Source organism: Callospermophilus lateralis, chromosome 2 (assembly GCF_048772815.1).
Source record: "Callospermophilus lateralis isolate mCalLat2 chromosome 2, mCalLat2.hap1, whole genome shotgun sequence".
Taxonomy (NCBI): Eukaryota; Metazoa; Chordata; class Mammalia; order Rodentia; family Sciuridae; genus Callospermophilus; species Callospermophilus lateralis.
In genome coordinates this window covers 528,378-542,322 of record NC_135306.1, presented here as the reverse complement: position 1 = coordinate 542,322, position 13,945 = coordinate 528,378, and the positions used below count along the sequence as shown (strand labels likewise).

Genomic DNA, 13,945 nt, shown 5'->3' with positions numbered 1-13,945 from the left:
GGGTGGGGTGCAGTTCTGGGTGCTCAGAGCAGTGCCTAGGACTTCCTGTTGGAACAGGATAGGAAGGAAGGGTGAGACTGACAGGGGTCTGTGAACCCAGCTGGGGCCTGGAAGGAGCTGATGTGTGTTTACCATCTGACTTGGTGGGCTCTGGTCACAGGCCTGGGAGGTAGGTGGTGGAGCCCCAGCTGGAGCCTGTGCAAGCTCACTGCAAGGCTTCTCATACTGACCAGAAAAGGGAGAGGCAGGTGGACTGTGCCCTCTCTAGGTGGCAAAGGCACATTGTCCCAATACAGTCTCTAAGCTTTGGGCCTAGATTTTCAGCTCCCAAAGGCTGGGGTGAGGAAAGGGTTCACATCAGTATGAGTAGAAGTTGGGTGATTGGAGGATGGTTGGGCAGAGGAGTTGGTGGTAGCAGAGACCAGAGAGATGCAGCCTGGTGACTGGGCTGGTGCATCTGGGACGATGAGTTCTCAGGGGGCTGGTGGATGCTAAGGGAAGGAGGCTGGAGACTTGTTGCAATCCAGGGAGATGGGGCCTCCTGTTTTCCCTGGGCAACCATGGTGTGACTCTGTGGGACAGTGTGGGCCAGAGAGTTCCCTTCCTTAGCTTGATCAACCAGACACCTTGCTGAATGTCTTCCTGGCCATCGCTGTGGACAACCTTGCCAATGCCCAAGAGCTGACCAAGGTATGTAGGGATGTCCCCTGCAGCCTGGGTTCCAAGAAGGGTAGGGGATCAGTGCAGGTCACTCTGGATGAAGTTGCAGAGTCATGAGGAGGACCAGGTCCTGGGCTAGGGCCCTGTGTGTCCAGGGTAGTCTCAAGGTCCTGAAGAGAAGTGAGGCTGGGCTCTGGCTCAGGGGATCAGGGATTGCAGCTGTAGAAGTATAGAGAGACAGGAAGGCAGGCCCACATGTGGGCAGGCATCCAGAGATGTCGTGGCCTGTGAGGAAAGGCCTTCACAGGCAGAATGGGCTGTGGGGGGCAGGGGGCAGCCTGAGGGCTGATGGCCTACGGGGCCACGAGTCTAAGCAGGGTGTGATGGGGAGAGGTGTTCCATCAGAGAGGGATGCATGTTGTGGGGCCCTAGAGAATGCCCTGCTCTGAAGACCCTGAAGGGCAGCGAGGGGATACCTGTGGAGCTTCCCTCATGCACTGGACTTGGCTGTAGGCTGGAGGAGCAGCTGGTGGCCAAGCCTCAGCACATCTATGCCACAGCAGGACAGCTCCTCCTCTAGGCAGTCAGTGCCCAGCAGGTGCCATTCAACATTTACCTCATCCCCAAGCCCAGTGGGGGATGTGGTTACACACACTCCCTCTGTGGTTTTCCTCCAGATGACATGGCCCCATACCAGGTCACTTTCACCTCCACTGCCCTGGACACTGTGTGACTGGCCCACCTGCTGTCACATTCTCAGGCTTGTGCTTTGATTGAGTCCCAGCTCCAGTGTGGAGGCACTGCCACCTGGTGGGGCATGTGCCATGTTGCAGATGTCCCAAGTAATGCACAGAATGTTGGGTGTGTACTGCTAGTGTGCCTTTCTCTGTGTGTAATGCTGCTTGCTCTCCTGTTCGTGCTGCCAAGCCCAGACAGTGTCTGCCTGTGTACCTTGGCATATCTCTGAGACTGACCCAGTCTAGTCACTCTGGTCCACTGTTACCCTGTCCTGGAGCTGAGGAAGGCAAGTTCAGGGCCCCTCTCTGCAGACACCAGAGGTGGAGGTCTCTGGGCAGGTATGACTGAGCATGTACCCTCAGATATCCCTGGTCCACCGTCACCCAGCACTTGGAAGAGGGCATGGCCTGTGCAGTGTACCTGCTTCAGGCCATGAGCCTTCCTTTGCTTCAGCTCAGCCTTCCCCCGTCCCATCCCAGGTCCTGGCTATGCCTGTGGGTCTAGACTTCTCCCTTGCTCTGGTCTCTGCCCACTGAGAACTTGGGAGCACCACTGGCCTGCCTCTTGGTATCATCAGCCGGGGCTGAGACTAGGGCTGGGCCAATGGGCTAGGGGAACCAACGATGTAATCTGCTGGGTCCAGAGCTGTCCTTTGTATTGGTGTTTCTGGGACTATGCGAACTTGGGCTGCTCATTTTTGTTGATCTGAATACCAGCTGCCCTTGGATGATGGTGAGCTTGAAGCTCGGAGGCTGCCACTCCTTTCAGCTTCTGCTGTGGGTGAGGACATGCTGAGGATGCATGTCTTCAGGGCCCTGTCCATGTGCACACAGCCTTGGTGGTGGCTTCTGGTTAGGAAGTCCCTTGCCTTGGGAACCTGTACCATTGGAGGCCCGTTTCCTGGCCGTATGGCATTTCCTGGACTGGCCATGAGCCCCAAGGGGTATGACTTGGTTCTTGCCTTCTTTTATATTTCCACAGATGTAACATTACTTATTTTATGAAGTGGAAATAAGTTCAAATTGAATTGTTTATAGAACTTTCAGAGGGGACTTGAGAACACTCTTTGGAATGATTAAGATGCCCCTGCCCTAGAGGTTTTGTCTGGGAATGCTGTGTGGTGGATCAGCTTTGTCTCATTTCTGGGTCTGAAGCATAAGTGTCTCTCTTCTGTGGTGGACATTTTCAGGCAGCTACCAGGGGATTTCGTTTTTGTCATTATTGTGCCCTTAAATACAGATTTAAGGACATTTTGAGGAATGTTGGAGTCAGGTGTGCTTGGACTTGGAGATTTTGAGGGAACCGTGGTGGCCACAGAAGTCCAGATGGACACTGCGGAGGTCTTAACTTTCCTTCTGGGGCCCAGAACACAGGAGCATTGCATGTTGGTTTTGCTTAGTGACTTGGGGTCAGGGCCAGAGGGTCTGTCCAGATGTCCAAAATTCCTCTTCATAGACAGGGGCAGAGGTGCCTACACGCACGTGTGCGTGCATGCGTGTACACACACACACACACACACACACACACACACACACATTTTCGGCCCTGGTGTCAGAGCCACAAGGAGCTTCATTGTCACAGATGGGAATGAGTAGACAGATGTAATCTGCTGGGTCTAGTCAGGAAAACTCAAAGGAGGCATATAGCCCCACTGAAAATTGATGGTGAAAGCCCTTATGTGCAGTGCTTGGCTAGCACCTAGTCATAAGCCCTGTGAAAGGCCAGCTTTGTTCAAATGTGACAGGTGCCTCTGGGAGGGAAGGAGGATAAAAAAAGGGGCAGCTTTGACTTGATAAGCAAGTCTAAGGTGCATGGTTCAAATAGGCAGATATGTCCGGGCAGTCAGTTGGTATCTGGAGCTCAGCTCAGGGTCAGGGTGCTCATATAGGAGTGGGATCATCAGCTTGAGAGGCAGGAATCTGGAGACCATAATCTCTGAGCCACCTGGTGGGGAGGTCCTGAACTTTTGTGGCTGCTCATAGGGAAAGCATGTGCACACAGGGGCTTGCCACCCAGCTTCATGGGTGGAGGGGCACTGAGGTCCTGGGAGGAAGAACTAATGGACCAAGTCCATGCAGGGGCTGGTCCCATGATGCAGAGGGCTGGAGGGGCACTGAGGGGAAAGCTAATGGCCTTAGAGTGGCCCTCTGAGGGACATATATTTCTCTTGTTCACACAGGATGAAGAGGAGATGGAAGAAGCAGCCAATCAGAAGCTGGCTCTGCAGAAAGCCAAGGAAGTGGCTGAAGTCAGCCCCATGTCTGCTGCCAACATCTCCATTGCTGCGTAAGACTCTTGGGAGCAGATTGTGGGTGGTGTGGCTGGGTCACACCAGGTCCCCACTTCCAAAGGCTTTCTCTGAGCATGCTTTGCATTAGCTGGGGCTTGTGAGGACACATCTCAGCCCTGAACCTGTATCAGGAGAAGCCTGGAACAAAGGGTTCCTGGGCTGTCTAGGCTCGGGGACATTCTTCCAGTCTGAGCATGGGCAGGGTATACTGGGTACAGTCCTCACAGTGTGGATGGAACTGGCTCAGCCACAGCACTTGTTCACTAGGATGTCTCAGGGCGGCTCCAGGTCCCCCTCCAGGCAAAGCCTGGGACTCAATCGGGGTGAGGAGTCTGCACATGGAGTCTATATACAGCTTTCTAGAAATGTGTTTTGTGAGCCAAGAGGTTCTAGGTGGCACCTCAGGAGCCCAGGAATTTGATGCAGCTTCCCCAAACATCTCTAAGTGTTCGGTGTTGGGATAGAGGTCAGGGGAGCTTTTGTAATGAGATAGGATGGATACAGGGCAGAGCAGACTTCTGCAGGAAAGCCAGTCATCAATCTCCTGTTCCGTGGACTCAGGTACAGTAAGTACAGTGCACATGTGGAGGGTTGGTGACTTCAAGAGACTAGAGTTTGGGCACAGTGTCACAGGCTGCAGCAGCCTAGGAAGGGGAGAGAAGTCGGCCGCGCCTCGTCTCCGACCACTGATTGTGCAGCTGCTGGCTGCCTGGATGCGCATTCACCCCACCACTCACCTTTCTTGTGCTGACCATTCCCTTTCTGTGGCCACTGACCATAGTGCTAGGCATAGCCATGGCACCTCTGTGGTGTCATATGCCTGCACTGCTGAGTATTTTGTGGCATGTGGATGAGCATGCTGTGAGGCAACTGATTTGTGTGTGTGTGTGTGTGTCTGTGTGCGTGTGCACACACACCCGTAAAGGCCCTGGGAGATGGCGTTTGCAGAGGACCTGTCTCTTCGCCAGGCAGAAAGTGCAGGGGAGGTTCCTCAGGAAGAGAGCAGCTGTGCCCCTGCTCCTGGGACCCTGCAGCGAGCCAGGCAGGTTGAGGACAAAGCCATCGTCATGGGGCTGTCGGTGGCTCCATACTCAGTTGTGTTTCGTTGTCTGTCCAGTTCAGTTGTCTGCTTAGGTGGTTAGTGTAACTGCAGTGATCTGCAGGCTCTCCTCTTGCATCCTACAGGTGAGCTCTGTAAGCTGGAGTTGTCTGCTGGACAGAGGGTGGCAGGGCAGCATTTGGCTTGTTGGGTTCCTGGCCTCATGTGGCCTCTTGATGTTTCTGTTTGGCACTTGCCTTCTCTGTTGCTCCTGGGGGTGAGTGTTTGTCCTGGGCCCTGCCCTCTTCAGGGCTGCCATTCCCATGGGTGTGCTGGAGGGTGGCCACGTCCACCCAGCTGAGACCTTGGAGAGAAGAGTGCCATGGAGGGTGCATCAAGCCACTAGATAGGAGGTCTAGACCATTCCTCCTCTGCTATCACTGTCCCTGTCTGGAGACGCTTTGTGCAGGTCGAGGCATCCCAGCTACAGGCCACACGTGACATCGGCTGTGGGCCTGAGCACTGTGGTGGTTTCTGAGTGGAAAAAGTGCTTCTCTTCTCCTGGGACCCACAGGTGCTCTGCCTCAGGAGGGTCCCAAGTGAAGTGTTAGCTCCAGAGCCAGGGTCACAGCCTTCATATCTGTGAGGGCTGCCTGTGTCCCCTCTTGGATGGACTGTGGGTCCCATAGACCCTGCCAGTGATGCCGCTGTGGCCCGTACTTGGTGATGTGGTGAAACCACAGAGGTCCTGTGTGTGACCCTGCGGGATCAACCTCCTGGGCATGAGGGAGGATCTATACTGGGCAAGGCCTGTCCTTGGGTGTGCATGGGTGCTGGATGTGAGGGCCCCCAATACTGGGTTTCCCACCCATCCTGCTGAGACCCCTGAGGGTTGGAGATGCCTGTGCACTCATTTCTGTGGCCTAAGCTGCTGGACCAGGCAGGAGTGCAGCCCCCAGTGCTCCCTGACCTTGCTTTTCACACCATGCCTCATGGCACGGGTGCTCTGCAGGGACATTTTATGGTGCCTCAGGTGCAAGAGGACCTCATGCTCTGTGGACATGTGGGGATCCCTGCGATCAGGTCTGTGTCTGTTGCCTAGGTGGCAGCTTACTTAGGAGTCTGAGAGGGGAGGGATGTTAAGCTTGACATTGTCTTCCCAGTTCTCTTGGCAGTGGCACCCTTGTCCTCACCTTCTGAGTGGCTGTGCACATACTCACATTCACAACATGCTTGCACACTTACACATACTTACATTCATACACAGTCATAATCTCAACACTCTCATGTTGTCATACACACATGCCTGTCTGCACGCAGGTCCTGTGGGCAGGAGAGCTGCTCTGTGTGCCTTAGAATTGTGCAAAGACCTGGCCTTGAGAAGGAGGCACTGAAAACCCACCTGGCCCTCTCTGGGAAAGCCAGGGTGAAGGTCATGGCTATGAAGAGATGCTGATTTTCTCTATTGGTTTTGGAAAAGCTGCAGCAAAGTTACTTGCAAGTGACTGGAGTTATATCCCTAGGGAAGTTGGGCTGGTGGCATTGCCTGGTTTGCCCCTGGAGAGGTCATGGTGACCTGAGAGCAGTTGGATTTGAGCCTGGGGACCTGAGGGCCTGGGAGCAGCTCCTAGGAAGGCAGGTGGGGCAGGCAGCAGGGCCCCCAGCAGCACGTCAGGTAAGGGTGGCTGTGGTCTCCTTGTTCTCTTGTCTGTGCTTCTCTGGGCTGGCCTGCCGCAGAGGCCTGCAGCAGAGGGGAAGGACTGGGTGGAATTATGGGAAAAGCGGTACAGTTCCTCCTAACCCAAGGCTTCACAGAGCAGCGTGGGTGGAGCCTTAGTGGATGAATGGGCCCCTCCAAATAACTGCTTCTCGTCTTTCAGCCATTGTAGGGTTTGCTGTGTTACTTTAGTTTCTTTTCTCTGTGTGTGTGGATTTGGTTCTCAACTTCTTTTTTGCCCCGAGGTCTCAGCTGGTGCCCGTCTGATGGACGTGTCTCCAGCCTCCTGCCCAGATGCACACTGCAGCCTGCACCCGTACTGGTGTGGTGCTCAAGCGTTGCTAGTGTCTTTCAGAACTTTCTGTTTTTCTCACTTCTGTCTATGTCTTGTTTCTTGCATGTGCAGTTTTGTAAAGCGAACTCGAGGTACTGTGTCTCGCAGCTCATCTGTCTCCAGCGTAGATTCACCGTGAGTCGCTCTGCTATGATATTCCATCCGTGGCTCCATGATTGACACATGTACACATCTTCCTTCCACTCCTAACTCTGCTTTCTCACCTAAGTCATTTGCTTCATGGGCAGCTCCAGGTCAGCCTTCTGCAGCCTGGGCTGGGAATGGTGGGCACACTTCCTGGCCTCCTGGAGTCCTGCTTTCAGGCTCAGTCAGCCCTCTCTGATCTCAGCCCCTCCTGCTCCCCTTCTTGGTTTCCATCCTCTTGTCTGCTGTCTGTCCATGTGCAGTCAGTCTGGTGTCTTGGGTGTATCTGCTTCTCTGAGTGGATGGAACACTGTGGGCCCAGGTCTCCTGTGGGTCGTATGAGGCCAGGATCTTTTATGCAGGGATGGCGGAGAGAGTTCTTGGGGTTCACTGGGGACATTTGTGGTTTTTAGAATTTCCCCTTACTTGGGGGAAATGTTTCAGTGACTCTGAGGAAGTCCTTGTCCAAGAGCAGAGCTCTTGTCCAACTGTGGTGCTTGTGGCACATAGACCAGGTAGAGCCATGAAAACCCCAAGGAGGCTCTCAACTGGCAGACTTCTCCCTGCACATCTCCTCCTGGAGAGTGTTCCTGGGTGACTGGTCCCCAGGGATTTCCCCTTGAGAATGAGGTGAGGCCCTGCAGGTGAGGGTACCTGAGTGGTCAGGTACATTTGGGCCACCTGGATGGAAGTGGCCATGTGCCCTCTCTGTGTCTTGGTGGTGGTGAGGCTCCCAGCAGCCCTGCCCTGTGCCTCTTCTTGATGCCAAAATAGAGCTGGGCTGCCTTCCCCCAATCCCTGTTTGCTGCTGGCTGTTGGAGTCTGATGTCTCTTAGGGTAAAAAATAAGGAAACATGTTGGATCTTGAACAGTTGATTCACGTGGCAGAGTAAGATGCTGATGCAGGTATTGATGGTTTCAGAACAGGGCTGCTCCACACTGTCAACAGTTATGGGTAACTGCCTGGCTGAACCTAGAGACCTCAAAGCAGTGCTATTGAGATCCTCAAGGCTCCTTTCTGAGCCCTGTAATTGTCCACAGTGTTGAGTTGGGCATGGTAAGTTGTCCTCCCTAGTATGGATGGGGGTTGCACCTGCAAGGTAGGGCCACGACATCATGGGAGCAGCTTCTCCATGTGATTCCCTAAAGATCCCTTTTAATAAGAACCTTGTCTGGATTAGTTACTAGCCACATTGCATTAGAGGTCTGTGTGGATTGGTTTCCATTCTTAGGTTTTTGAACTGCCTGTGATCTCAGTAGAAATTACAGAGTGAGAGACCTGCACTGGCGAAACTGAGCAGAATTCAATGGGGTTTATGTGCCAGACAGAGAAAGTACAGAGACCTTGGCCAGGGCAAGGGCAGGATGATTCAGGGACATACAGGAGGAAAGACCTGGTGCGTATGATGCATATATATGTTCAGGCTCAGGGGCTTCATCCATAGAGAAGCCCAGTGGTACCAACTGGGTTATGTGTAGATGTAGACAGTCTCTGTGATATCAGGGCCCAGAGTAGCATACAGACCTATAGGGACCGGTAGAGTGGGGCTATGGTGGCTGATGCAGATGGCTGGGCAGTGTTTGCACAGCTGATTATTATGGTCCTCTCTCTGGGTAGTCATGAGAGGCCCTGCCAGCCTGATGGCACCTCTGGCCCCACAGACTTTCTGGCTTTTTGCTAGACTTGAGGTGGTTCCTGAGAGAGAGAGGACTGTTCTTGGGGAAAGGCTGAGGGCAGTTATGTGGTATAGAGCCCATCCCTGCCTGTGTCTAAAACTGAGCTGCCAGTCCCCACATGTCCTTCATGGCCTTCATGGTCTATCTTTTTTTGATAAAGAACTTGATCTTGGCCTCAGGCTGTGGCTGCATCTGAGTGAACCACCTATTTGTTGACCAAATGGCTCATAGTCCAGACCTGTCTTGGGCTGCTACCAGGCAGCAGCAGTGACCAGACACCAGCCCGCCCAAGGCTCCCGTGCCGGGCATGGGCCTGTCATGGCTCTTCTGCATTTCACGCTGCCTGGAGTTGAAAGGTGGTGCCAGCTTGGGGCAGGAGACCTGTGGGTCTGTTGCAGGGAATTCTTGGGAGCAGGGGACTATATGACTTCAATGTCTTGGGGGGACAGGTGACAGCTGAGGCCCTGGACCAACTGATGGCTTCCACATGTCACCCTGCTCATCCCTGCCTGGGCTCTGAGGTGGGGTACCAACATGGTGCTCCTCTGCTTTCATACTTGCCAGGTACTGCCCCTGGTGGTGGCTGCCCACACACTGGCTGCAGGGTGGGAGTGGCTGACCTGGCCGCCACAGGGGCAGCTGCATCTCTGCTGTTAGTGCAGTTGGGGCTGGCTGCAGCCTGTGTCTTCTCCCCTCCTGTCCCTGCATGCATCGGATCCTGGCTTCATCAGTGACTCACTGTCGACCCTGATCAGGTCAAGTCCTCTCTCCAGGATCAGTGTCTTCCCTTGTGCGATGGGTACAGGGATGGCTGAAAGGACTGGTTGAGTACCAGTTCCATGGCCATTTTACTAATGGTGCTGCCATCATTGCCAAGGTCTCCAGGAACTTCCAGCAGCTGGAGGATAAGGCTCAGGCCTCTGACGAGGTTTCTGCCTGGTAAAGTCGTGGCTTGGGTCACCTACCCTGGTGGTCTTATTCATCAAAGAACCCAGAGTGCAAAGGCCTCACATGCACTCCATGCTGTGGAGCCCCACATGTGCCATGGGAACAGCGGTGCCTTGGCTGTTGAGGTGGAGGGTGGATCACAGCCTTCAGGAGCTTACGCAGTGAGGGTCAAGCTTAGACCATTGGCCACCCTGGTGCCAGAGGGCTCTGAGGGCCATGTCTGGCTCTGCTCTTGATGGAGGAAGAGGTTCTCCATGGAAACAAGAGGAAGGAGGACATTCATGACCATGGGAGGGGATGTCACCAGCCACAGACCTGCCATTGAGCCAGGTAGTGGCTTCCCAGTCAGGGCTGACCGTCTTGGGGAGCAGCTGAGGCACTGTTTGTTCCTGAGAGGGCCAGATCCTCTGTCAGCTTAAGCCTCTTATATGGGTTCCCATTCTCCTGGCTGGTGGCTTTCCTCCTGGGAGGTGCAGTGGGGAAGTGTCTACTTGGAGCAGCTCTGCTCTCCTGCTGGAGTGGGGCCATCCCCCCAGGGGGCTACAGGGGAGCCTTTGCATCTGCATCCCCATTAGGACAGTGCTCCTCCCTTCTCCCACCCACCTGGCCAGCAGCTGACTTGCCCTGGAAGCCTGTGCTACCTCTTAGAGGTGCCTCACATTCCCACTGCCGTGTACCCCAGGATTCGTGGCCACCATCTATCCGCTCCAGAGTGGCCTTGAGCACCCTCCCCCACGCATATAGCCTAAATGGTCTGTGGGTTCCAAGGGACACCAGGGGAAGTGGAGCTGAATTTGGGTCCCTTGGATATTCCCCTCCTGTTCTACATCCTGCCAGTGGTCTTGGGGGCTTCTGCTGCCTCTCCTTCCTTCCTCTCCTCCCTGCAACCACTCTTTCATCCCTCCATTGCTGTGTGTTCATCCATGGCTTCCCTGAGAGACAGAGAGAAGGGGCTGGGCGTGCCAACACTCACTGCCAGTCTCCCCGCAGCAGGCAGCAGAACTCGGCCAAGGCTCGCTCGGTGTGGGAGCAGCGGGCCAGCCAGCTTCGGCTGCAGAACCTGCGGGCCAGCTGTGAGGCGCTGTACAGTGAGATGGACCCGGAGGAGCGGATGCGCTACGCAACCACGCGCCACCTGAGACCAGACATGAAGACGCACTTGGACCGGCCCCTGGTGGTGGAACCACCAGGGCGGGATGGCCCACGAGGTCCCACGGGGGGCAAAGCCCGACCCGAGGGCACCGAGGTCACCGAGGGTGTAGACCCACCGCGACGGCACCACCGACATCGTGACAGGGACAAAGTTCCGGCTGTGGTCCCCGCAGTGGGCGAACAGGACAGGGCTGATGCTGTGAAGGTGGAGAGTGTGGACTCTGCAGCACGGGAGGAGCGGGCACGTCCACACCGCAGTCGCAGCAAGGACACAGCAGGTGCGCTGGAGTCCCGGAGCGAGCGCAGCAGGGGCCCTGGCCCTGAGGGCGGACGACGGCACCACCGGCGGGGCTCCCCGGAGGAGGCTACTGAGCGCGAGCCCCGGCGCCACCGTGCTCACCGGCACGGTCCAGACCAGGGCAAGGAAGGTGTTGCACCTACTGCCAAGGGCGAGAGGCGCTTGCGGCACCGGGGCCCCCGGGCCGGTTCCAGGGAGGCAGAGAGTGGTGAGGAGCCTATGCGAAGGCACCGGGTGCGGCACAAGGTGCTGTCTGTTCACGAGCCCACTGAAAAGGAGGCCACAGAGAAGGAGGCTGCAGAGAAGGAGGGCGAGATGGTGGAGGCGGACAAGGAGATACGGAACCACCAGCCCAAGTGCGTAAGCACAAGCAGTGGGCCCGGTGACCTTATAGTCCTGGGACCAGGGTCCCTATTTCCCTCTGTGGTGGGGGTGGGGTTGGCCCAGGGTGATGCTGGGCCCCAGTGTCCTGGCTGATAGTAGAGGTGACTTGGACCGGGTTGCCCATGCTCCCCCTGCCCAGTTCCCTCTCAGAACTGCTTGGCAAGGCATCTTGGTTCCACATCAGCCATCGGGCTTAGGGGACACCAGACATTTGGGACACCTTGACCTAGGAAGAATAGAGTGACCTTGGGAGAAAAGAGAAAATTGGATTATGGGGGAAGGAGAGGCCAGTGAAGTTTAGGAGATTGATGGGCAGGGCAGTACAACAGGGGACCATACTGAGTGGTCTCCTAACAAGCAGGCTGCCCACCTGCTCCTTAGCTGTGACTCTGCAAGAGGCCTGGGGCAGGAGCCTGGAGGCTGAGGCCTCTGTACTTATGGATTGGCCACAAACCAACCAGGACAAACGGCTGCAGTCCAGGGCCCAGGACCAGCCCCACAGAACTACTGTCATCAAGTACAAAACTCTGTGCTGGGTCTTTGCCTGGGTGGAGCACTTGGATGGCCCCTGGGTGGGTGGCTCAGGAAAGTATCCCTCTCCAGACTAATTTATTCTTCCAACAGTTGTGTTCCACATATATAATGTGAGGCCAGTAGTGCCAGGGTTCTGTGCCTGGGACAGATGGATGAGTCAGCCCTGTACCTAAAGACAGAATTGTATAGGGTGATAGAATCCATATAGAACACCAGAGGAGCACAGGAGGTTGTCCGAGATTTACCTGGCCTGGGTAGAGGTATAAGAAGCTGGGGTTTGCAGATATAGGAGTTTGGGGCTGCATCAGACTCTGCTGTGCATTTTTGGTTGCAGGGAGCCTCACTGTGGCCTGGAGGCCAGTGGGGTGATGGGCATAGCCCCTGTGCACGTGCTGCCCAGCACCTGTCTCCAGAAGGTGGAGGAACAGCCAGAAGATGCAGACAATCAGAGAAATGTCACTCGGATGGGCATCGAATCCTCAGACCCGAGCAGCACCTTACATGTCCCAGTGACACTGGCAGGCCCTCCTGGGGAGACCACAGTTGCTCCCAGTGAGTATCTCCCTGTACCAGTGGCAGGCACACTGTACAGGTCCAGTCACCCATTTCCCTCCTGCTCCATGGCAGCTGCTGGAGACTTGGCTGGCCTCTGTGAACTGCTGTCCAGCTAGAGAGAAAGTCCTTTGCTGTCAGCCTCTGTCCCTCGATATCTCCTTTCTTTCTAGTGCTCCAAAGGCAACTGAAGGTTATACTTCATTTTCCTCTCTTCCAAATATATTTGTGAATTGCCAGCTAACGCCTGTGTAAGAGTGCTGCGAACACAGCAGGAGGGAGCTTTCCTTGTCAGACCACAAACTGCCCTTTCCAGTTGCATAAAAGCTGCTAAGGGCTGTGGCCACAACTTGGATGGGGACCAAGAACTGGTGGGTGAGGAGGAAGTCTTAGTGGCTGTCTCTTACCTGCTCATGTTCCCCTACTACCTTCTCTGAGGCTCCCCAGGCCTTTGCCTGAGCTGCCCTCTTTACTCCCTAGCACAAGACCCTGAGTGAACAGGCATTGAGTGTATGGGTGGACCAGCCAGTCTATCAGGCAAAGGCCTGCAGGTGGCAGACAGGCTCTCACCAAGTAGGGACAATGCATGGGCATTGTGTGAGAACAGGAGGAGACTTCCTTTCTCTAGTACAGAGGAGACATCCCCAGGAGACAAGGGAGAAGGCCTGGAAGGCCAGTGAAGTGTTTAGCCCCCGAATGCACCACGTAAACTCAGGTGTCACCACGCATGCCCACATTTGCAGGTACAGACACAGACAGATGTATGCAACTATTCTTTCTTAGGCACTCTCAACCAGCCAGTGTGCAAACCCAGTATAACAGTGGAAAGTGGTGAGCTCTACTTGCTTAGCCTTTTCTTCCTCTTGGCCTTCTTGAAGAAAGCAGATCTCTTGTTCTACTTGTTCTACTTCCTATGGGCACAAAAAAGTCATTGTCTTCTCAATCCCCTCACCTGATTCTCTCTGGATTAGCTTGAGGATGAACCCAGGGTCCCTACCTGTCCACAGAGTCTAGATGTGAACCCCTCCCAACCCTCCATGCCTGTTGGCAACCATTGATCTTTTTACTGTTGCTGTAGTTTTACCTTTTCCAGAATGTCTTAATGTTGGAATCATATTAGTATTCAGTCTTTTTAGACTGGTTTCTTTCACTTAGCTTTATGCACTTCAGGCTCCTCCATGTCATTTTGTGACTTGTTAGCTTGTTTCTTTTTAGCACTGAATTAATATTCCTTTGTCTAGATGTACCACAGTTTGTTTATCCATTCACCTGTTGAAGGACATCGTGGTGGTTTCCATTTCTGCAAGTTATGAATAAAACTACTTACTATAAGCACTCATCTTTAGATTTTGTGTAGGTTTAATTTTTCACTTCTTTTAGGTAAATATCTAAGAGTGTGATGTGTGGTGAGACTGTTCTGTAGAAGATGCCAAACTCTTCTCCAAAATGACTGCTCTGTCTTGTATCCTCTCTGGTGA

The 13,945-nt window shown here is 54.5% G+C and overlaps 1 protein-coding gene across 1 annotated transcript in view; it reads left to right on the top strand.

Moving 5' to 3' along the window:
- The window catches only part of Cacna1b (calcium voltage-gated channel subunit alpha1 B), a 184,569-nt gene that overhangs the window by 88,370 nt on the left and 82,254 nt on the right, over positions 1-13,945 (top strand). The window contains exons 17-20 of the mRNA XM_076844985.2: positions 623-690; positions 3,578-3,684; positions 10,538-11,353; positions 12,250-12,467. Of these exons, the coding sequence (XP_076701100.2) occupies positions 623-690; positions 3,578-3,684; positions 10,538-11,353; positions 12,250-12,467 (1,209 nt within the window). The remainder of the gene's footprint in view (positions 1-622; positions 691-3,577; positions 3,685-10,537; positions 11,354-12,249; positions 12,468-13,945) is intronic.